The sequence below is a fragment of the Gossypium hirsutum genome, chromosome D12 (genome assembly GCF_007990345.1).
Source record: "Gossypium hirsutum isolate 1008001.06 chromosome D12, Gossypium_hirsutum_v2.1, whole genome shotgun sequence".
NCBI lineage: Eukaryota > Viridiplantae > Streptophyta > Magnoliopsida > Malvales > Malvaceae > Gossypium > Gossypium hirsutum.
Genome location: NC_053448.1, coordinates 6,985,196 through 7,008,209, shown reverse-complemented (window position 1 = coordinate 7,008,209; position 23,014 = coordinate 6,985,196). Strand labels below are relative to the sequence as shown.

General features: G+C 33.7%; 1 protein-coding gene across 6 annotated transcripts; it reads left to right on the top strand.

Annotated features, from left to right (window-relative positions):
* Positions 1-4,296: 4,296 nt before the first annotated feature.
* On the top strand, positions 4,297-22,535 carry LOC107945211 (ABC transporter C family member 12). Of its 6 annotated transcripts, none has more exons than XM_016879099.2 (28): positions 4,297-4,571; positions 5,003-5,461; positions 5,692-5,870; positions 6,461-6,500; positions 6,999-7,155; positions 7,990-8,104; positions 8,189-8,269; positions 8,422-8,446; positions 8,959-9,015; positions 9,326-9,391; positions 9,753-9,827; positions 9,956-10,063; positions 11,151-11,285; positions 11,789-11,895; positions 11,991-12,084; positions 12,612-12,779; positions 13,076-13,216; positions 15,140-15,340; positions 15,461-15,559; positions 15,650-15,802; positions 16,532-16,920; positions 17,441-17,621; positions 17,769-18,092; positions 18,881-19,637; positions 19,928-20,049; positions 20,564-20,809; positions 21,054-21,474; positions 21,950-22,535. In XM_016879099.2, the coding sequence occupies exons 2-28, from the start codon at positions 5,129-5,131 to the stop codon at positions 22,048-22,050; spliced, it is 4,875 nt and encodes a 1,624-aa protein (XP_016734588.2). In that variant the 5' UTR covers positions 4,297-4,571; positions 5,003-5,128; the 3' UTR covers positions 22,051-22,535. The 6 variants fall into 6 exon arrangements, with proteins under 6 accessions (XP_016734588.2, XP_016734587.2, XP_016734590.2 ...); XM_016879098.2 differs by having other exon boundaries at positions 4,328-4,571; positions 5,115-5,461; XM_016879101.2 differs by lacking the exon at positions 6,999-7,155 and having other exon boundaries at positions 4,362-4,571; positions 5,115-5,461; positions 8,025-8,104.
* Positions 22,536-23,014: the final 479 nt, after the last annotated feature.

The following is a 23,014-nucleotide window of genomic DNA, read 5'->3' as shown; positions in this document are numbered from 1 at the left end:
TTATCTGCCATGAGCAGACCCCCAATCAACTTAAAAATGAATGTGCGCGCGAATTTTTCTTTTTCAACGTCACTTGTGAAAGCCTCGATAGTTTTGAAGTTGTCTTTCAACCATCTCATCTCAACCCGGCTACCCCTAAACTTGTTCAGTACCTTCCCTAGTAATTGCTTCCATGTTGCCCTTCAATCGTCATTAAGCACTGGCCTCGTAATGATTTCCCAATCGACCAGTAGACCGAGTTGTAAACTAATATCTTTGAGTGCAATTGTACACTCATCACAGGTAAGATGAAAAGTGTAACAACCTGATTTTCAGTGGTGTCGAAAACAGTGGTTCGATACCACCAAATCTGACGACTAAGCTCGTAAATTTTATTATTTAGTATTTACGAGTTAAATTTGGTTTTAGAAAGATTTTTGAATTGGAAATTTAAGTTTGCAATGAATTATTAGGCTCGGGTAACAAAATCTTAGGTCAAGTGATTTTAAAAAATAAGGTATTGAGACCTCGTTTCTATAAACCGAACAGAAAATATTTATAAAAATATTTACGGAGTGTCATTAAGGTAGTATTATAGTTTCGTTAGAAAATTTTAACGTTTTGATAGTTAATTAATTAAAAAGGACTAAATTGAAAAAGATGCAAAACTTGTTAATTAAGAAAAATAGTGATTAAATAGCTTAAATGGTAAATAAGAGAAGATTTAAAGAGTAAATAAACCTAAGGGAGATGGCTGAGGCGGCATAAGTGTGAAAAAAATAGTAAAATAATGAGAATTAATGGCAAAATGGTAAATTTAATGAAATTAAACATACAAATTAGAAAAATTAAAGGTTTCTAGGCAATTCTTCTTCAATTTTTCTGTAAAAAACACCATAGGAGAGATCTTTGAGTTGATTTCCATATTTTTTCTTAATGTGAGTTCAATTCTTTCTTTTTTCTTTTAATTTTTGTGTTTTTAAGATTTTTACAATTATGTCCAACTAAGTTTTTCATTAGTTTTTGATTTTATTGAGAATTTCGAAAGTTAAAATTGATGAATACTGGATGTTTTTGATGAAATAACATGGATTTAGAGCTTTAATTTTGTTGTATGATGATTTTATAAAGTGATTTTGTTATATATTGATTTTAGGAACAAGTTGTGAAGAATTAAAAAATTAGGGTTTAGTATTAAATTCCTATTTTATCAAGGGCTGTATAATAGCTTAGAATATTTATATAAATTATTAATTGAAGAAAAATTTGTTCATTTGATGGATTAACTAGTTAAGGGACTATATTGCAAAAGTTGTAAAAATTAGGGTAATTGTGTAATTTTGAAAAAATTGAGGGGTAATAATTGTGAAGTGAATTGGAGCTAAAATATATGCTAATTAATGAGTAATTTTATATTTTAGATCAAGATCCCGTTGATACTCGTGAAAAAGGAAAATTAGCGAAATAGTCCCTGAACTTCTGCAAATCTTACAAATTAACCTAGGTAAGTTCGTATGGTTAAATTTTAATATATAAATATATATATATTGAAATGATGAATGGTATTATGTATTTATTCATACCTATTGTTGAAAGTGAAATTTTCTTAAAGTTATGAATTTAAATTGAATGTTTGAAATGATTGGAATGCGGGATTTGAGTACATTCGACACTCAGTGAGTTGACGGAATTGGAGGAAAATGTGGCAAATTACCCAAGTAAATTGAGGTTTAGCATTTGTTGCTAACTTTCGTGTTTACTTTCTGTTTAGCTCTCACGAGCTTCTCTTTAACTCATATGAATTATCGTTCATCTCTTTTGAGCTTCTGTTTAACCCTTATGGGTTTCTGTTCAGCTCTTACGAGCTTCCGTTCAACCCTTATGGGTTTTTTTTTAGCTCTCATGAGCTTCTGTTCAACCTTCGGGCTTCTGAAAACGATGTACTCTTATCCATAAGTCATTCACCGATTTGGGAAGACTTGGTAAGTGAATATGTAATTGAAATTGAAAAACATATTATTTGTTATTGGTATTGACCTGAAATAAGTGTACTCATCGATTGAAGTTGTGATTAGTAAGGAGTTGACATTGAATGAATTTATTTAATTGATGTGTTATTGTAGGTTCGATAAGATTTATGTTTAACCCATTGAACTTATTAAGCTTCATTAAGCTTACTCGAGTTGTTTAATGTCTTTGTAGATTTTCAAGAGGTTGGAGGATCGGATCAGCACATTAGGTCACACTATCCAACTTATTCTGGTAGTTTTTGAAATGTTCAATATGGTTTATATGGCATGTATAGGGTTTGTGTGGATTTAATCAAAGTTTGTCTTGTGTAAATGTTAATTAATTATAATTTTGCTTATATATGTATGTTGGGTTGAAAATGAGACATAGTAGTGATGTTGATGTGAATGATATAGGTTTATTGTATTCAATTTGTGGTTAACTTTAGTACACTAGTTAGATGGATTAAATAGGTAAGTTTAGGTATTTGGGTATATATAAATGATGTTATGTTATGTTTAAAACATGATTTTGACTTGTTTTGATTGTTTGTTGGGATATTGATGTGTTAAAATGTTGTGTTTAGGTTGATATCAAAATGGGTGAGAAATGTGGCCTTAAAATGACCTATTTTCGTCCACACGGGCAGAGATATGGGCATGTGTCTCAGCCGTGTGTGACAAACGGCCTAACACACGGGTGCGTGGTTCGGCCGTGTGTCCCCTGCATCTTTAAAATTTAGAAATAGAATGCTCAGGTATTTTCCCACGGCCTAGTACTCGGGTGTGTGTCCCCAGCATATAGGAAAAATTTTAAAATTTTGTGAAAAATTCTTTAAGTTTCCGGTTTAGTCCCGATTTGTTTTTAATATGTATTTTTGGGCATCGATGGCTTATATAAGGGACAATATGAGTGATTTATGATTATTTTCTGGTATGTATGTTAAATGATATGAAATGTTCATATTTGATCTGAAAAGTTTAGTAATGCTTCGTAACCTTATTCCGATGATGGACAAGGGTTAGGGGTGTTACAAAATGTGTCTCCAATCTCCACCTTTCGACCAAAGCACTGATAAGTGGGGTATCTAATGTAGTCCCCCCAAGTATGCGAGCCATGTATAAAAATCTTGCATCTCGCAAGTGTCCATAAATGACATTCAATGCACCTTCGCTTAAATTGTTTATGTACGTCTGCAAAATTCGATCTTTAGCCTGAGTATATAAACATAAAAAATTAATAATGTTAATAGCATAGTAATTAACTATTTAAAATTAAATAATTTAATCATATTTTCTTACCATTTGTAATTGAACGCTGCAGATATGCTTGTTATCTAAACAAATAAGCTGATTTTCCATTTTACAAATTATAAGGAATAAAATAAAATTGAAGAAAATAAGATTTAGGAAAAGATTTAAAAATAATAATTGAGAATTGAGAATTGAGGATTCAGGATTGAAAATTGAGGAGTGAGAATTTAGAACTGAGGGTTGAGTATTGAGTTGAAAATGAAGAAGTTTGGAGAGATTTATATTGGAACAATTATGACTGCTGGAGCCCTTGTAGCTATTAGAAAAGTTATCGTTAAAAGAAAAACGCATCTTACATGGTGCGTTTTCATTGATGTGGTGGTGAAAATACGCCCTGTAGGACGCGTTTTTATGCTCTCTCCTAAAAATGCGTCTTGTAAGACACTTTTTTTCTCTCCCAAAAACAATATAAATCAATAAATTTTAAAAATTTCAGTATAATTTCCCAATTTTTTTATTTTCTGCATATTTCAATAAATTAGTCTATAATCATTACTAAACAAAATTTTCTTTTGAAGTGGCAACAATCTCCTTGCCTTTTAACAAACACATCCAACACATTACTTTTAATCTTCCCAATATTTTTAAGAATCTTTCTTCTGGGTTTTATTGAATGCTACATCAATTAAAACCTACTAAATTATTTTATAATATAATCCTTATACTTTCTTTTTTTGAAACAAATGTGGGTTATTTGTGTGCTCATCTCTTCAAATTGTATGTTGTCTTAATTCAATTCTTCAACCTTATTTAACTTTTAAATGGTTTTTTAAAATGGAAATTTATATTATAAAATAATGAGAAAGCTTATCCCGAACCTATGTAAGCATATTTGTTTTTCTCTCTAGTGAATAGAGGTTCAAATTGAACCTTTACTCCTAATATTTAAAGACATGTAAATTACTAAAAAAATAGTCTTGTGTATTAATTTTATAATTATATGATTTACATTAATTTTTTTTAGTGTATGATTGTCGCTTCGCTAATACAGCGTAAGCCGTGACGCTACATCTATTTTGTCTGTGTCTCGTCTCTCTTTCAGCATCATCCCCATCCCCTACTTTTTATTTTTAAAATAATCCAAGCGATCCTCTTCCTTATTCTCTGACTTCTTGTCAAACTACATATATATATACATGATTAAGCATGCATCCCATTTGTAGCATCCCAATTGTCGTAACCCAGAATCCTGGGTTCCTTGAAACGCTCATAGCTTTACTAATTAAAGCCTTTCAACTACCACAACACTGTCCTGTCCTACAATTACAGGTATTCATCTTTGTTGCTCTCGTTATTGTTCAGATTCATTGCAGGAAGAGGGAATTTGAATTACAATTCTGAGCTTTGGGATTTCATATTGCTTAGAACTGGAACAAGTTTAATCGTTTAAAGTGCCACTGAGGCTTTTGTTGACGTACATTTTTTATTTTGGTCTCAATGGGGACGATTATTGAAAACTTAAAACTTGAATCTTTAATCACATTAATAGCATAGATCGAAATGGTCATGTCTTCCTTTATTCCAAATGTGGTTTTAGTTGCAAAGTAACCTTACGTGGTTTTATTATGTTGGAATCTTGGTTGGATTTTTTCTTTCTTTCCTTGTATTATTCGTGTTGAGATGTCTACAGTTCTCATTTACTACAATTATTTATTTATTTATTTTGAAGCATGTGTGCATTTTTCTTTTCTTCAATGCAGACATGACGTTTTATTAAGTCAGTAACTATGCATAAAATTTCCTGTTACATTTCAAATCACGTGAAGCAGAAGATGAGTTCAACAAATAGCTAATCGGTTTTGTGTCTTTCAGAGTGGTGGTTAGTGATGGCGTTTGAACCATTGGTTTGGTATTGCCAACCATTGCAAAATGCAGCTTGGACAAAACTTGTTGATGGTGCTTTTGGTGCTTACACACCTTGTGCTATCGGCTCTGGTGTGTTCTTAGTTTCTCACTTGGTTCTTCTGGGCCTGTGCTGTTATCGTATATGGCTAATTAAGAAGAATTCCAAAGTCCAAAGGTTTTCTTTGAGTTCAGAATACTATTGCTATATACTTGGTTTTTTGGCTGGTTATTGTACCATTGAGCCGATACTAAGGTTGTTGATGGGTAGTTCAATCTTTAATTTGGATGGAACAACTGGCCTTGCTCCCTATGAGGTAAGTTTCTGTATTTTTAGGTTTAATTGTTGGAGGACTATTATAGCTTTAAAAACAGACCAGTTGTTTCTTTATGCTGAGTTTATTTGCTTATTTCATCCAATTTATTTACTCTATTTGGTCATGGTCAGGTGTTACCATATGTTTCTGCAATACCATTTTGTTATATGCTATTGCAATTTAGCAGCTTGCTAAAAGTTGTGTATGTTTTATAATTTACGCTCTTGCAGGTAACCTCTTTGATCATTGAGGCTACAACTTGGTGCTCTGTGCTTTTTATGATAGGACTGGAAACAAAAAGTTACATCCGTGAGTTTCGGTGGTATGTGCGTTTTGGAGTTGTTTATGTTCTGGTTGGGGATGCTGTGCTTCTCAATCTCATTCTTCCAGTGAAGGATCTGATCAATAGGTTAGATTCCTTCCATTCCTCAATTTAAGTTTATTTACCATAAGCCGCTTTAAAAAAATAAAATTCCATAAGCATTTTTCTTTCTTTTTCTCGAAGGGGGGGGGGTTGTAATCTAAGCAAAAAGCTTTTTATATGACCTCTAATCCTTTTCTCATATACATGCTCTTTTTAAGTCTCATCCTATGAATATTTTGGGATCAGTTTGTCAGTTCATAAATCTCTAAGCAAAAAATACCTTTCTGGTTCTGGAATAGTAATATATTAGGGGGAAGGTCATTTATCTTTTCTTTTTTCTTCTCCTTTTATACATACCAGTATTTCTAGAAGACCCACCATCAGCAGTAACGATTCTTTTAGCTTCTAAAATTATGTACTAAAGAAATTTGACCACAGGAAACCATTTTGGATCTATAGAAACTTTCATACTTTTGAGAACAGTTAATTAGTTGGAGATATGGACTGATATCATTCAAAGGAAAAGGCTTTTTTGAAGCATATCTTTTTTATTTATTTTGCCTGACTAGATAAAATATAGTCCATTAAACTGTGTAAACAGAACACATCATTGATAAGGTTATTTGCTCATGCAGCTACGCATTATATTTGACCATCAGCACAGTATTCTGTCAGGTTTGTTCTGTATATTTGCCTTTTTCCATATTCGTTTTTTTTTTCTAGTATCTCTATAGAAGTAGTCTTTACCTGCTTTTATATTTGCCTTGGTTCCATAATACCTCTCCTAGTTTTACGAACCTCTTGAAGTCTGGCTAAAAGCTGCGTCACTAGCAAGTTGTGCAGTACAAAAACTTAACGAAAATTAAAGAGAGACAATAACTCTCTCTTTTTATCTCTCTGGAAATATTGACATCACCTCTTTTTCCAAGCATTCATCACTTTAGCTGCTAATGTCTCAATTTAGGTTGACATGAATTAGTTTCATTTTAATTATTATGGATTTAAATTAATCAAGTTGAAGCTTTTGGTCAAATTTTAATACTTGGTAGGGTGGTCTAAATTTAAACCCTTTGGGACAGAAATTTGGACAATTTCTTTGACAATGAGTTCTAATAATTTTTGTCTTCAAGTCTTTATGGCAGTTTGGTTTATTGTGCTTATTTTCTGGTGTAGGTTTTATTTGAGATTCTTCTACTTGTTTATTTTCCTAATCTCCATCTCTCCCCTGGGTATCGTTTGATTGAAAGTGATTCTCTTGTTGATGAAAAATATGAACCACTTTCTGGAGGAGAGCAAATATGCCCTGAGAGGCAAGCCAGCATTATTTCAAGTAAGTACTTTGATTGAGAGATTATGATACCACAAGTTCAAAATTACAACTGCTGCAGGTTTGCTAATTATTTTTAGAAAAGCATCATTTTGATAGAACTATAACTATGTAATTGCTGCGCTAGACTGTAAATAAGGACAGATGTTATATTAATATGTGCAAGTAATGGGATTGGTATGTTCTACATTGTGAACAGAATGTATATTTATATTATATATTATGTGTGTGTGTGTGTATGTATGTATGCATTTCCTTTATCCGAGTAAGTCCTCTGAATGTTTGGTCATGATACTACAAGTTCAAAGAGTTCAATTGATTTCAGGTTTGCTGGTTATTTGTGGAAAAGAACCATTATGATGGAACTATAACTAGGTAATGACTTGGCCAGTCTGTCAATAAGATAATGATATGTGCTAGTCTTGGATGTTCTTGTCAAAAGAATCTATATACTCTTTATCAGAAGTTTTGCATCCTTGGTCCATGTTGCTTGGAACTCGAGAGAAGTGTCGAACATGTTTACATGTTCATCCGTTGCATTTGATCCCCCCCCCCGGCCCTGCCACATAATATTTGAAAGGTTTAGGGCTTGAGTCCCCACACACATGTCCACTGTAAGGTTTCCAATAATTGTCTAACATGGGTATTTAGGGAAAAGTAAATAGCCAAAGCAACATAGTCCATTTATATATAAAGACAGTTTGGTCTGTCCTACAGATATTAAATGTTTTCTATGATTTTCGCAAATATAAATTTTGCTCAAATCATAGGTAAGTGATGCTTTACTATGAACATGTGAGCTTCTAGTTCAAAGTTTTACGCAATATGATATGACAGGAATTTTTTTCGGATGGATTACTCCACTCATGCAGCAAGGGTATAAAAGACCTATCACTGAGAGGGATGTTTGGAAGTTGGATACATGGGATCAGACCGAAATACTGATTCATAAGTTAGCATTCTGTCACTTCCTTGCATTTGCTTCCACATGATAATGCATACAATCACTCAAAGATAGCAATTTCTACCTCTACAGATTCCATAGATGTTGGGACAAAGAAGCTAAAAGATCTAAGCCATGGCTTTTGAGAGCACTGAATAGTAGCTTGGGAGGAAGGTTAGTTAACTATGTGGTTACACTTTTCCCTTCCTTTATAATAGTGGTGATGACTAATAAGAACTTATGCATCCTGAAGAATTCCTCTATCAAGTCTGGATGTCATCTTGCCTTACCTATATTAACTATTTCTCTATAAATGAATCATGCAGGTTTTGGTTGGGGGGTGTTTTCAAGGTAATGAGCATGCTATTCGTATTTCTCATGGAAATTAATTTGATGATAAATTATTACGTTATTTGAATTAAGAGAACAGGATTATATTTAGGTGATACATGTTTTATGTTTTGTGAGCTCGAAAGTTTTAGTAATTATAATTTATTTTATACATGGTAGGTGTTTTGCTTCATTTATCTACGCCATCTACTGTATTGAAGAATTTTGCATCCTTTACCATATGTGTTGTAGTTTAGATGCTCCTTCAGTGGCTACTATTTGAAACGGTAATAAATTAAGTTTTGCAATCCTCATCCTGTTCATGAGCATGAGTCTTGCCTATGCTAATCTCGACCAATAATAAGTCTTAGCCAGTTTGACTGTGCATATTTTCTATAGATAAAATGTAGAGTTTTCCTACTAGAAAGTCATATTGGAGACTTAGCATTTCATGATAATATGACTAAATTGTCTAAAGAATTTGTAACAAACTTTTGAATGCTGGCTTATGAATTCCTATTTGAACATTGCAGATTGGATGTGACCTTTGTCAGTTTGCGGGGCCTATGTTGTTGAACCATCTCTTACAGGTTTATGTTTATTTTCTTATTTCCTGGTTAAGGCCTAATTAAAGAAATGACCACTTGAATCTATTTGTTTATTCTGCTATAGAAGAGAAATGTTGATTTCAGATTCAATAACTTTATAGTTCTACTGAGGATGAATGTATTTTAAGAAATTATAGAAATTTTAAGTAATAACAAGTAACACAATTATTTTTCTCTGGCCAAAGTAATACTGTGGTAGACAAATTTTTAATTTTTCATCATTTAGTGATGATTCTACTTTGTCATTCTGTGCTCTGTGTTAAATTTATAATTCTCTTGTTTTGGTCTGCAGTCTATGCAACGAGGTGACCCAGCATGGGTTGGTTACATCTATGCCTTCTTGATGTTTCTTGGAGTGGTATGGTCCCAATTTTGTGTTTCCATATCTGGATTTTCTTTTTTAGTATAAACCTGGATTCTCCCAGTTTAGAGTTTTCTTTTGTACAAATTATTTCATAGCATAGCATTGTATATGTTTTGTGCAACAAACCTGAATATTGTGGTCTGTTTAACTCAAGCATTTTATTCATGCTTTCTCTCTTTTCTTATGTAATATGAATAGCTGTGTTGCTATCATTGTCTTTGTCCATATGTTTGTTTCTCTTCAACAAAAGATGAAGGCTGTTGCTTATATTAGCTATTCATGAAAGCTCAAAGAAGTGATACCGTGGAGAGCTTTCTTCTGTTCTGATAACGTGACTTATTTCGACTTATTTCAGTTATGTGTTGTACTGCTTGAGGCTCAGTACATGCAGAATGTTTGGCGTGCTGGTTTTCGTCTACGTTCTACTCTGGTAATATAGTTCCTTCCTCCTAAAATAGACACAAACAAGCACATGGAGCCTCTTTTTCTTTTCAAGTAGAGGCTGAGTTATCCATTTCAATTTGGTGACTTAATTGCATTTTACTGTTTCTGTCATAGGTGGCAGCTATATTTCACAAATCTTTGAGATTGACTCATGAGGCTCGCAAGGATTTCCTTTCTGGAAAGATAACAAATATGATTACAACAGATGCTACTGCACTTCAGGTATGGTCCTTGTCTGATTGTTGTGAAAATGGAAGTGTTAATCTATTTGAAGAATGGTGTATTATGCATTTGGAATCGAAGTCCATAAAGACAGTACAGTATATTTTAGAAAATTTTTAGTATATATCCTGTTATATTTAAAACTTTGCCTTATGTCGGTACTTTAAGAAAGATGATGATCCTTTAACAGTATCAAGATGAATACAAAAATTGCACTTGAGCCAAAGTTAATTGTAGAATGTTGCCATTGATATAATCAATATAACTGTCAACTGAAATTTGAGATTTTGAAACATCTAGCGAATATATTGGCCATTTTGGTTACAAAAATAGAAAATTTTGAGTGTGGATTTATGATCTTTAAATTGGAGGTGTTCATAGGTTGGGTTAGGTTTGGGCTAGGCTTAAGCACGATATTTCCACACTTTATACTTGCCCAAGCCTGGCCTGATCCGAAATATGGGCCTAAAATTTTACCCAAGTCCGCGTATATTTGTAAATGACAAACCCAAGCCTATTTTAAGCCCGCCCATATTTTTTTTAATTTTTTTGAAAAAAAAATTATATTGCTTTTAATTTAATATGTAATAATTTAATATACTTTTTTATTTATTAGAATTTTATGTATAGACAACTTAACATTTTTCTAATTTACATTATAGTATTATATATTACCATAAATCTAATTTTTATAACCCGAGCCATATTTTAACAAGACTAATTTTTTTGCCCAAGCTCATTTTTCAGGCCTAATATTTTTGCCCAAATCCTCCCAAATTTTGGGTGAGTAAGCCGGTCCTTGAAGAGGTCTAGTTTAAACTAAGTTAGGCTTTTTTTTTAATAGTGTTAAAAACAATATTCATGTTAATATATGGTAGATTCTTCTATCATAACTTGTTGACCTAACAAGAACATAACATGGGAGGACATCTATATTGTTATGATCCTAGACCAAAATGTGCTTAACGTTTGCAAGTTGCAATTAATCTTGTATTTTGCGTCCATCTTTTCTCCATTTTTTTTATTCTTCCCATGTTGGTTAGAGAGTTGATCTGAACTATTATTGATACTACTTTACTTTGTTTAGCAAATATGCCAACAACTTCACGTGTTGTGGTCAGCTCCGTTTCGTATCATTATTTCCATGGTTCTTCTTTATCAGCAACTAGGTGTTGCTTCACTTCTTGGATCAGTAATTCTAGTTCTCATGGTTCCACTGCAGGTACAAATCTTTATTGCCTTTTTTAATATTTTATTGAAACTCTTTGTTTTTAATTGTTTCCTACCCTTTTCAATTCTTGAAGTGATAGATTTCATTTTCTTAGCAATGTGAGAATGTACTTGATGAAATTGATGCCAGTCATTGTAATCATTTTCTGCCAGCTTCCCATATTTAAGGCTGTAGTTAAAGCCCCTTTCTCTGGAGTTAACATAGCAGTTATCTCCTTAATTCATTCAGACTACTTATAGATCAGAGAGAGAAAGAAAGCAAAAAGAGCATGAGTGGTGACATAGGTAGAAAAACCAAATCATTGGATTAAATCTTGTCTCACGGAGAAGTATGCCAGTCAATGCAAGTTACTGTGACAATCAAGTTGGGAAAAATATTTTCATGGTTTGCATCTATTATCTTCTATTTTTGGTTCCCTGCAAGATGAAATTATTTAAACCATCTTTGTGATTATTGATCATGCCTTAACATTACCTCTATTTATATGGGGACAGACCATTGTGATTAGCAAAATGCGAATAATGACCAAGGAAGGACTACAGTGGACTGACAGGAGAGTCAGCCTTATGAACGAAATTTTAGTGGCTATGGACACAGTGAAGTATGGTTGAATTTAGAAAGCATTTCCCTTGGATTTTCAATATATTTTTTGCCATTTGACATTGCTTATTGGCCCTATGCTTGGAAAATTTTCAGATTTTATGCATGGGAGAAGAGCTTTCAGACAAGAGTTCACAGTATACGAAATGATGAGCTGTCATGGCTTCGGAGAGCTCAGCTGCTATCTGCTGTATGATATTTGAAATTCTAGTCCATTTTTTCTTTGCATGTGTCTTTGCCATATGAAATGCCAAAATAGAGTATGAAGTTGCCAGTTGCCATGTAAAATCAATGGGTGTACTTCCTTTTGCACCGGAAAATGTAACACCAACCATAAAATTTACAAGTATGCCTTCACAACTTGATTTGAGGGAAAATGTGATTATGGTTGTAATCATTCATAATCTCAGATTCCCTGTTTTAATCCAGCTTATGGGAACGATGGCTTACATTATTTCTACCTTGTTTTTGATTTATAATAAGTTGTGACACATACTCGTGACTGCTGCTACATTAGTACCTTGGCCCATTATACATAATGCTCTCAAAATGAACATGGTCAAAAACTCATTTCTCTATGTAGCTGATTTATGCTTGTTGCACTAGCTGTTCACACTACTAGCAATCAAGCTACATGAAGTATTCATGTGTTTTACCACACAATTTGAGTTTATTTATGTTTTTATTTATTTTCCATTTAACTTCTCTTTCTTGCAGTTTAACAGTTTCATACTGAACAGCATACCAGTTGTTGTGACAGTAGTTTCATTTGGGGCATTCACTTTGCTTGGTGGGGATTTGACACCAGCAAGGGCATTCACATCACTTTCGCTCTTTGCACTGCTACGATTTCCTCTGAACACACTTCCTAATTTGTTAAGTCAGGTTTACACATTACCTCTGAAGACACTTTTGCTTTGATCTATTGGCTAGACTAGAAAACCATTTAGTCACTCAATAACTTAAAGAGCTATTTGATAAATCTAATGAGTTTATGGTAACGAAAGGAAAGTGAACTTAAAGAATTTAATAATGCACGTGATTTTTTGTTGAACCTTATTTGTATTGTTATGCAGCCCCAACAATTTTCAAGGTTTACATGTCATTAAGTTCAGTAGGATTGCTAAAAGATTCAAAATAGTTCAGTTGTCTATTTGACAATCTAAAGCTTGGTTTTTCAGGTCGTTAATGCAAATGTGTCATTGCAACGTCTTCAGGAGCTTTTCTTAGCTCAAGAGAGAGTTCTAGCACCAAATCTACCTCTTCAGCCAGGGCTTCCAGCCATCTCAATTAAGGATGGAAACTTTTCATGGGATTCAAAGGTCATTCTAAAGTGTTATTCTTGTTTTTATGCTGTTTAAATTTGGAGTCATCTGCTTTGCTAAAATGGAACTTTTGCATTCAGTATTGCTTGTGAAGGGTTTAGTGATGATCACTCAATACATTTAGTCTGTTTCATACTCTGCGAGAATAGAAAGATTGAAATAAAGTTTTAGATATTGAGTCTGTGTCAAGGCATCAGGCTGAATCATTATAGCTTCGGATATTACATAGGACACAGTGCTTTAGCAACAGTAGTAATGGAAGCAACACTAAAACACTACTACTATCCTTTACAAAAACATCTCTTTGCGCCCCTATGAGTTAACTTATAGTAAATTACAAGTCTGTAGAAATTAAGGTGATATTTTGGAGGGCTTCCTATTAGATATGTTCATGGGCCAAGCTACTCGTCCAAGCTTGAAGGTCTACTCAAAATTTGGGAGGGTTTGGGCAAAAATATTAGGCCTAAAAAATGGGCTTAGACAAAAAAATTAAGCTCATTTAAATATGGGTTGGGCCTAGGCTTGTACATTCAAGGCCTAAGCTTGGTCTAGCCCGTTTTCTAAGTTTGTTATATATTATATCATGTTATTTATATGATACATAATTTATAATACATAATAATTAAATCTATAGTAATATATAATATTCTAATGTAAACATTCAAAAAAATGTTAAGATTCCAATATAAAATTTTAATAAATGAAAAAAATATAAATGTATTAATATTAAATATAAATATATATTTTAAAAAATTAAAAAACAATCTGGATGGGCCTCAAATGGGCTTGGGTTGCTATTTACAAATATGAATATGTTTGTGTAAAATTTTAGGCTCATTTCCGAACTGAATTTGGGCAAGCATAAAGTGGATTAACATTGTGTTTAAATCCGAACTGACCCATGAGCATCTCTAATTTCCATTGTATTAGATCTTTAAAAGAAAATAACCCTTCACAATGGATTCTAGGTACTATTTTGGAGTGCTTCCCATTGTTTTAGATTTTTAACACTGTTTGGTTAAATATAATTAAAGGAAAGAAAATGAAAAGAGAGTAGGGGAATGTTAAAGAAAGGAAAATATATACTTAATTATTGTTTCGATAGTTAAAAATTATAAAGGAAAGTAAAGGAAAGGAATTCTAACATCTTTTGTTTGGGTAAACTGTGAAAAGGAATGGAAATTATTTATTTTACATGAAATTTCCAAATAATTAATTACAAAATTAAATTAAATATTATAGAAAAATACGAATATTCTTCATAAAAGATAAAAACTAATGATAAGATTGTTAAAATTTTAAATACAAATTTAATAAATATAGACCTAATCTTCTAAAAAGATTAAATACAACCTTTGATACCTTAAAAAGAGTTCTTTTCAATTTTTTGCAAACATAAAAATAAATTGTTAATAATAAAATCTTTGAAGGACAAAATGGATTTTTTACATAATCCAAATTGTTTTATGTTTCTTTTCCCAACTCCTGTTACTTTCCCTTGCTTAATCAAAATACGTCATCCAAACAAGGGAAAGAATTATCCTTTCCCTTGATTTACTTAACTTTCCTTTATTTTTAAGAAATCCAAACATGCTGTAAAAGAATATAACCCTTATCAATGGATTATAGCTATTTTGTTTCACTGAATTTGTTACTGCCGTCATATATGGAGCACCTGACTTGTCCAACTTCATCACATGCTATTGACTTAAAAGAGATCCCAGATGTTATTTAAAAAATTGCGACTCTTTGACTGGTGCTTAGGATAAAGTTGACTACCATACTAAGCAGTGTAGTCTCTGTAGGTTGTGCTTTCCCAGCATTATAATTAGGAAGTTCTTGCATACTTATCATCAACATTATTGATATTGCAATGTACTTCTATCGTAGATAAAGACATTTTTTAGATTTTCTTTCCAGGCAGAGAAACCTACCTTATCAAATATCAATTTGGAGGTGCCAGTTGGCAGCCTGGTTGCAATTGTTGGTGGAACTGGAGAAGGGAAAACATCACTTATATCAGCAATGCTAGGGGAGATACCTGCAGATGCTAATTCAAGTGTTGTAATAAGAGGGACTGTCGCTTATGTTCCACAAGTTTCATGGATTTTTAATGCTACTGTAGGTTGCAGATTGCTTACATTCTTCATTGATATTTGATTCCATTTCAAATTTTAGCGTACTTTGGAAATGAAAGTTTCTACTACCACTTGTTTCTGACCTTCAAACTTTATTTCACAGGTTCGTAACAACATATTGTTTGGGTGTAGCTTTCAACCTGAACGGTATTGGAAGACAATTGATGTTACAGCCCTGCGGCATGATCTTGACATACTTCCTGTTAAGTGAATTTAATACATCTACTTGACATTTCTTTTGATTATTTTGAATGTCTCCATAACTAATTAACCATCGTATACTGGGCTTCAGGATCATGATCTTACTGAGATCGGTGAAAGAGGGGTGAATATCAGTGGTGGGCAGAAGCAGAGAGTTTCCATGGCTAGAGCTGTCTACTCCAATTCAGATGTGTATATATTTGATGACCCTTTAAGTGCCCTCGATGCGCATGTTGCACAGCAGGTAGTCTATCTACTCTGATCAACATTTACAATCTGTCACATTCTACACTGATCATAGTTCATTTCGCAGTACTGTAGAACAGGAAATAGATGCTTATCAGACTAGAATGTGATGATCTATATTACTGCAAAATGCGAGAATTAGTTTTAAGGGTATGTTTAAGGATTAATCAAGGTTAAAAGAATGGAAAATTGTCAGAGCAGTTAAAGTTTGGGTGAGATTTGGTGTCGGTTTAAAGTTGAGATGAAGGAATTAGAGCAAAAGTGCTGAAAATTAATATGATGGTAATTCTTTTTCTTATATATTGACTCCTAACCCTGACAAGAAATTATTGAACTAGTACTTCTTGTCCCGCAAGGAGGCTCTAATAAAAACATGGCTTAAATAGCTTCAGGCCATAATTAAACTGAATAAAAGATCAAACCCATTAGAAAACAAAAAAAAGAAGCAATAATCTGAATAAGTTGAGATCAACTTTGTCTTCTGCATAATACCAGTGTCCTTCAAGGACAACCCCCCCCCCCCCGGGCCCCCCCAAAAAAAAAATTTCTCAGCAAACTCTTCTTTGGAAATTGAATTAACTATCTCTTCCTTTTAAGAGAAAAGAATTTTTTCAGTTTCTATCAGGATGTATTTTCAACTTTAAGGGGTGATCATCCAACTTTGTTTAATCCCCAAGGTGGGTGCTTGAGGCTATGCCATATTGATCTCATCTGAAGTCATTTGCAGGTTTTCAGCAGATGTATCAAGGAAGAGTTGCAAGGGAAAACCAGAATACTTGTCACAAACCAGCTACATTTTCTTCCGCATGTAGACCACATCCTCCTTGTCGCTAATGGTGTAATTAAGGAAGAGGGTACCTTCGAGGAGATCTCCAAAAATGGAAGGTTATTCCAGAAACTGATGGAAAATGCCGGAAAAATGGAAAAACAAGAAGAAAAGGATGATGGGAAAAATTTTGACCTGGAAGACTTGAAACCAAAGTCAAATGAGATGGTTGAGATAAATGAGCTGCAAAAAAATGCAAATCCTGCAAAAAGAAGAAAAGGAAGGAAAGCTGTACTTGTAAAGCAAGAAGAAAGGGAAACAGGTGTTGTCAGCTGGAATGTTTTGATGAGGTAGCATGGACCAATCTTTGATTTTATAACTACAACCTTATCATTCTCCGGCCTTTTCAATAACTTGATTTTATTTATGTTTCTTTTCTTTTTTTTTCTAAAACATAAACTCAGTTGGGAAGAACTTCCTTTGTCAGCTTCTTTTGGTTAATGGTGTCTGTCTCTCTACAGCAATCAAAATCGAACAACAATTTCTGAGGAATTAAAAAGTTTAGTGCTGGCAGAACTAGTGTATAAAATTTGAAGCTCCTTTATATCAAGTTCACTCAAAAAGTAGTACAGCAGTAGTGTCTTGCATCCTACAAACGATACCTACTTTTCACTGATTATTTGCTAAAAGTTTTGCCCATTGGACTTATGGCTGTGCTCTTTTGTTCTTCTTGAGTTTTAACTCTTCTACATTTGAACTCACATGTAAAACGCAATGAACAACTTATTAATTCATATGGAAACCCTGAAGAAATTAGAAGTTATACCAATTCAATTCGATATGAGCATAGAACTGATTTTCATTTTGCAGGTATAAGGATGCTCTAGGCGGTCTATGGGTGGTAATGATACTCTTTACATTCTACTTTTCTACAGAAGTTCTTAGAATTTCAAGCAGCACTTGGTTACGCTTTTGGACAGATCAAAGTACTTCAAGTAGTTATCACCCTGGGTACTACATTGTCATATATGCTCTCCTAGGATTTAGTCAGGTAAGCGTTTCTTTGTCTGTAGCTAATAGATGATTTACATTGGTATTCATTTGCACTTGCTGTAATGACAGATTATAATGATACCCTCTTTTACCTTCCATTTTAGTACTTATTATAATGAGTTATTTACCATTTTAATTAATTCAGGTAACTGTGACGCTGACAAACTCTTTTTGGCTGATCACTTCAAGTCTTCGTGCAGCTAGAAGATTACATGATATGATGCTAAACTCCATCCTAAAAGCTCCAATGTTGTTTTTCCAGACCAATCCCACTGGGCGTGTAATCAATAGGTTTTCAAGAGATCTAGGTGATATAGATCGTAATGTTGCTAATTTCATGAATATGTTTATGAATCAGTTGTGGCAGCTTCTCTCGACATTTGCACTGATAGGCATCGTGAGCATATTTTCATTGTGGGCGATAATGCCACTTCTCATCTTGTTTTATGCAGCCTATCTATATTATCAGGTATGTCCTATAATTTTCAGTTTCTCATCTTTTTTAAGCCTTGGGTTTTTATGTTTCTTAAGTGTTGAGAATGTACAGCACATTGACTTTCCACCATCATAGGGTGCATTCAGTTTGTGGATAATTTAGTTTCCAAGTTAGGTCTAAAATAAGCAAGTGTTCTACCTCAGTTGCATGCACTTCAAAATATCATGGTGATTATTACCTTTCATTTAGGGTGTGTGTGGATGAATAATTTAGAAGAGGGATTTCATTTCTAACAATGTGTTGAAAATACCAAAAATGATTTTTTTTGTGTGTGTGTGTAAAATTAAGGACGACTTTCAAATTTTACTTGGAATTTCAAAATTGAATTCAAGCAATTCAAAATTTTCATTCAAATTCTTCAAAATCTTCTTTTTTAATTCACATGACCTCACTACAAAATAAAAAAATTAAACCACGAAATCATTTTATTAATTTTAATATATATTTTATATTGTCAAAATAATATTGACATCTTTTTACAATTCTAATGATATCCATATTGCATAATTTTCCATACATATATGTATTTTTTTAATACCACTAATTTTCTTTATAATTTTTTTTAATCATGAAATTCCAAAACTTAATTTTCTTTAAATTATTTATCCAAACAAAATAATTACAAATATTAGCATTTTGAAATGAATGTATTTAAAATACTTTAATTTCAAATTTGTTTGAAATTTTAAAGTTGTCTATCCAAATGCACTCTTAATGCATCTTTGCTATGGACAAGTCTCAATGATCATTTGCAATGGCAGAGCACATCTCGTGAAGTGAAACGCTTGGATTCGATTACCAGATCGCCTATTTATGCACAATTTGGAGAAGCTTTAAATGGTCTGTCATCCATTCGTGCGTACAAAGCTTATGAACGGGTTGCTAATGTTAATGGCAAATCCATGGATAACAATATCAGATTCACCCTTGCAAATTCAAGTTCAAATCGTTGGCTCACAATAAGGTTAGAAACGTTAGGAGGCCTTATGATTTGGTTGACAGCAACCTTTGCAGTTCTGCAAAATGGAAAAGCTGAAAACCAGGCAGCATTTGCGTCCACGATGGGTCTACTTCTGAGCTATTCTTTAAATATCACTAGTTTATTGAGTGGTGTTTTAAGACAAGCAAGTCGAGCTGAGAATAGCTTAAATGCTGTGGAACGTGTGGGTTCATATATCAATTTGCCTTCAGAGGCTCCAGATGTAATTGAGAGTCACCGTCCTCCACCTGGTTGGCCTTCATCTGGTTCAATTCAGTTTGAGGATGTTGTCCTGCGGTATAGGCCCGAACTTCCCCCAGTCTTATGTGGATTGTCCTTTACTACTTCTCCAAGTGAAAAGATAGGGATAGTTGGAAGAACTGGTGCAGGAAAATCCAGCATGCTGAATGCACTATTTCGGATTGTAGAACTGGAAAAGGGAAGAATCTTGATCGATGGTTGTGATATTTCGAGATTTGGACTCTCAGATTTGCGAAAGGCTCTTAGTATTATACCACAATCACCAGTTCTTTTTTCAGGTACTCACTTTAAGTTTTGATTATACTAGGTGAAGTGGTTGGCTTAATCTTTAAAATACTTCGTCAACCCTATAATTCTTTTTTTATTCAAGTTTTCTGAAATAATTTTCTGTCAAAATTTTGACCAATGCATTCACTTTTCTCTGTTGGAATAATAATACCTTCAGGTAGGGAGAAACATTCTAGAGTGAGAATTTAAAATATTTCTGCTTATTTCCTCACTATTTTCTAATACAATATCTCCTACGATTGAAATTTCTCATTTTCGTAGTCATATTTAATTCATTCAGGAACTGTTCGATTAAACCTTGATCCATTCAATGAGCACAATGATGCTGACCTTTGGGAGGCTTTAGAAAGGGCGCATTTGAAGGATGTAATCAGGAGGAACTCTTTTGGTCTGGATGCTGAGGTATTCAAATAGAAAAGGAAACGGTTTCTAATTGTTAGTCTAGAAAGCTAGTTTTATTGATTAGGACTGCCAAAATAATAATTGTGATGTATGTTTGTTGAACTATCTCCCACAGCTAACTGCTAATCTAGAAAACTAGTTTTGGTGTTTAGGGCTGCCAAAATAATTATAGTGATGCGAGTGAGTTATCTCTCGGTTAAAACTTAAAACAAATAAAAATGATTAAAATGGTCGAATAACAGGCTTAAATTATCATAGACGTCTTGTTAGGCATCTTTTCTTTGTCATTTATTGTATAAAATATGAGCATGTAGCTATGCTCATGGAAGTTGGAGTATAATCAAGTGGTCAGGTAAAGTCATAACTCCGTGCCTGTTAAATTGGTCATTGTGTCTAAAGTAAGATTACATTTAAGGTGTATAAACATTTATATTGGAAAAACTTTTTTATATATCGTTTAAAACAAGAGAAAGGGAAGTGTTGATGAAATAATTCTGCTCCATCCTTGTTGAAGGTCTTAGAGAGTGGGGAGAATTTCAGTGTTGGGCAGAGGCAATTATTGTGTCTTGCTCGAGCATTGCTGCGAAGGTCAAAGATTCTTGTTCTTGATGAAGCAACAGCAGCAGTGGATGTTAAGACTGATGCTTTTATCCAGAAAACCATTCGTGAAGAATTTAAATCTTGCACGATGCTAGTTATTGCTCACAGACTAAATACCATCATTGACTGCGACCAGATTCTTGTGCTTGATGCTGGTCAGGTGTGCCTTCTCACTCGTTGTTATTCTTGGATATTTCTGGTTCTTTTTCTTTCTTCGATTTTCCCTCCTGTTTAATAGACATATTCTAGCACTACAATATCCTTAAGGCAAGATTGACTGTTTTCCTGGAATGGCTTGGCTAGTCTAGCTTAAATATACAAGGACTTTATGTATGCTATGATTAAGTCTTCTTTGGATTGGGAAATTACTGGTGACCAGATAAGTTCTGATTCTGTTCTTTCAGGTTCTAGAGCACAGTACTCCAGAGGAACTGCTAGCTAATGAAGAAAGTGCATTCTCTAAAATGGTTCAAAGTACAGGGCCTGCAAATGCTGAATACTTACGAGGCTTAATTTTTGGAGGTGAGGAGAATAGGTTTAGTGGAGATGATGCCCGGTTAGATGGTCGGAAGAGATGGCTGGCATCATCCCGCTGGGCAGCTGCTGCACAATTTGCCCTAGCTGTTAGCCTCACTTCTTCACAGAATGACCTTAAAAGGTTTGATATTGGAGATACAAGCAATATCGTCAAGAAAACTGAAGATGCAGTCATAACTCTGCAGAGTGTTTTGGAGGGAAAGCATGATGAAGTTATAGATGATATTCTTCAGCAACACCAAGTTCCTAGAGATAGATGGTGGTCAGCTCTTTACAGAATAATTGACGGTATGCATATAGTAGTCTCTCATGCATGTAAACTACCCCTAAAAAATCCACACGTTGTGCAGGTCAATTTTATGAGGGGTTGCCAGTGATGATTAGTTCACTTGATTATAGGATGGTAGGAGGAAACAAAAATAGTGATCAAAGCTCCACGGTTTACCTTGCAATGATTCATGAGATGATAGAAATGAGTGTTCCTAGTGATTTACATGCTCTTTTCTCTGTTGTCCTAGTAAATTATCCTATGGAAGAATGGCTTTATCAACTACAAAAATGTGAAACAATGATCTAGTTTCACCTAAAGAATTTGGCTGCTGCGTTTTACTTAGCGCTCAAAACTCTTTAAGATCAGTAATATTGACCCAAAGAATAGCAATCATTAGATGAAGATTTGAAAGTCAGCTATAAGCAAATCTTGGAATAAAGTTGTTTCATTGTATTTTCATTGTTCATCATCAATAATTGGTTCTTGTTTCAGGTCTTGCTGCAATGAGCAGGCTAGCTCAAAATAACAGGCTTCTACAATTAGAGCTGGAATTTGAAGACAGATCCGTGGATTGGGACGAGATTGAAATATAATAAAGCAGATCCCTTGAATTTGAAGACTGTAGTGGACATCTACATCCTGCTGACACTGATATTAAATTGCCGGTGTCATATCTGATATCCTCACACTTGCAACTAGTCAAGTCAGTCGCAAACAGTTGGTTGTCAACACCAAAATTTTATTCCAAATTTTAAGCATCGTAATTCAATTCCTGTGAAAACACAGTAATGGGATTTTTACAGGAAAAATGCACTTGGGTTTGGGTCATTTAGGCTCAATAATAGAATAGTATTTTCTATTGGGATAATGTCGTACATACTTCTACCTCAGCACTCCCATGTATAAATAAACTCGTCTTACCGTGAGTATTTCCGCTGTTATTTTCATATCCTATTGGTTGGTTTTTGCCCTTCTTTGGTGGGTTGGTTGTTAAACTGAGTTCCCGAGTCTATGTCAAACCCTTAAAAAAAACTCCGTTCCAATTGTTAAAAAAAACAAAATATATTGTTTTTGTTGAGATTGGTTGCTGTTCTTAATATTTTCTTGCCTAAAACAAGCTTTCCTTCTTTTCTGTTGTGAATATTCATGCTGCACAAGTGTTTTCTGTTGTTGTTGATGTTTGAGATACATGTGTCCAGTTGTCAGTGAAATCCTTCGATCCAGGTATATGATAAATTCCTTCCTCAGACACAGGGCCCATCTGTTCACTCTTTCTCAGCTATTTTCCTCTATTGGTTCTATGTTTTCTGGGAAATAAACTTGTGTTGCTTTGTAGCTTACCTAAAGATGTGCATAATAAGAACCAGGGTACTATTGTCTTTGAGGTTAGATTTATCCTGAAAATTTCATTAGTTTCAGCTGTGATTTTGGTGTAAATATAATATGGAGTGGAAATTCCAATACTTAAGGTTTAACTTTGCATCAGAATTCTGGATCCCAAGAAGACTTGGGTCAGTTGATTGATAAAGAAAAAGAAAGAGAATAGAATCAACAAGA

Excerpts from the sequence above, each read along its gene's own strand:
- LOC107945211 (XM_016879099.2), top strand. The coding sequence starts at position 5,129 with ATGGCGTTTGAACCATTGGTTTGGTATTGCCAACCATTGCAAAATGCA. Across the intron at positions 8,105-8,188 it reads ACCGAAATACTGATTCATAA|ATTCCATAGATGTTGGGACA; the intron begins GTTAGCATTCTG and ends CTACCTCTACAG. Across the intron at positions 8,447-8,958 it reads GGTTGGGGGGTGTTTTCAAG|ATTGGATGTGACCTTTGTCA; the intron begins GTAATGAGCATG and ends TGAACATTGCAG.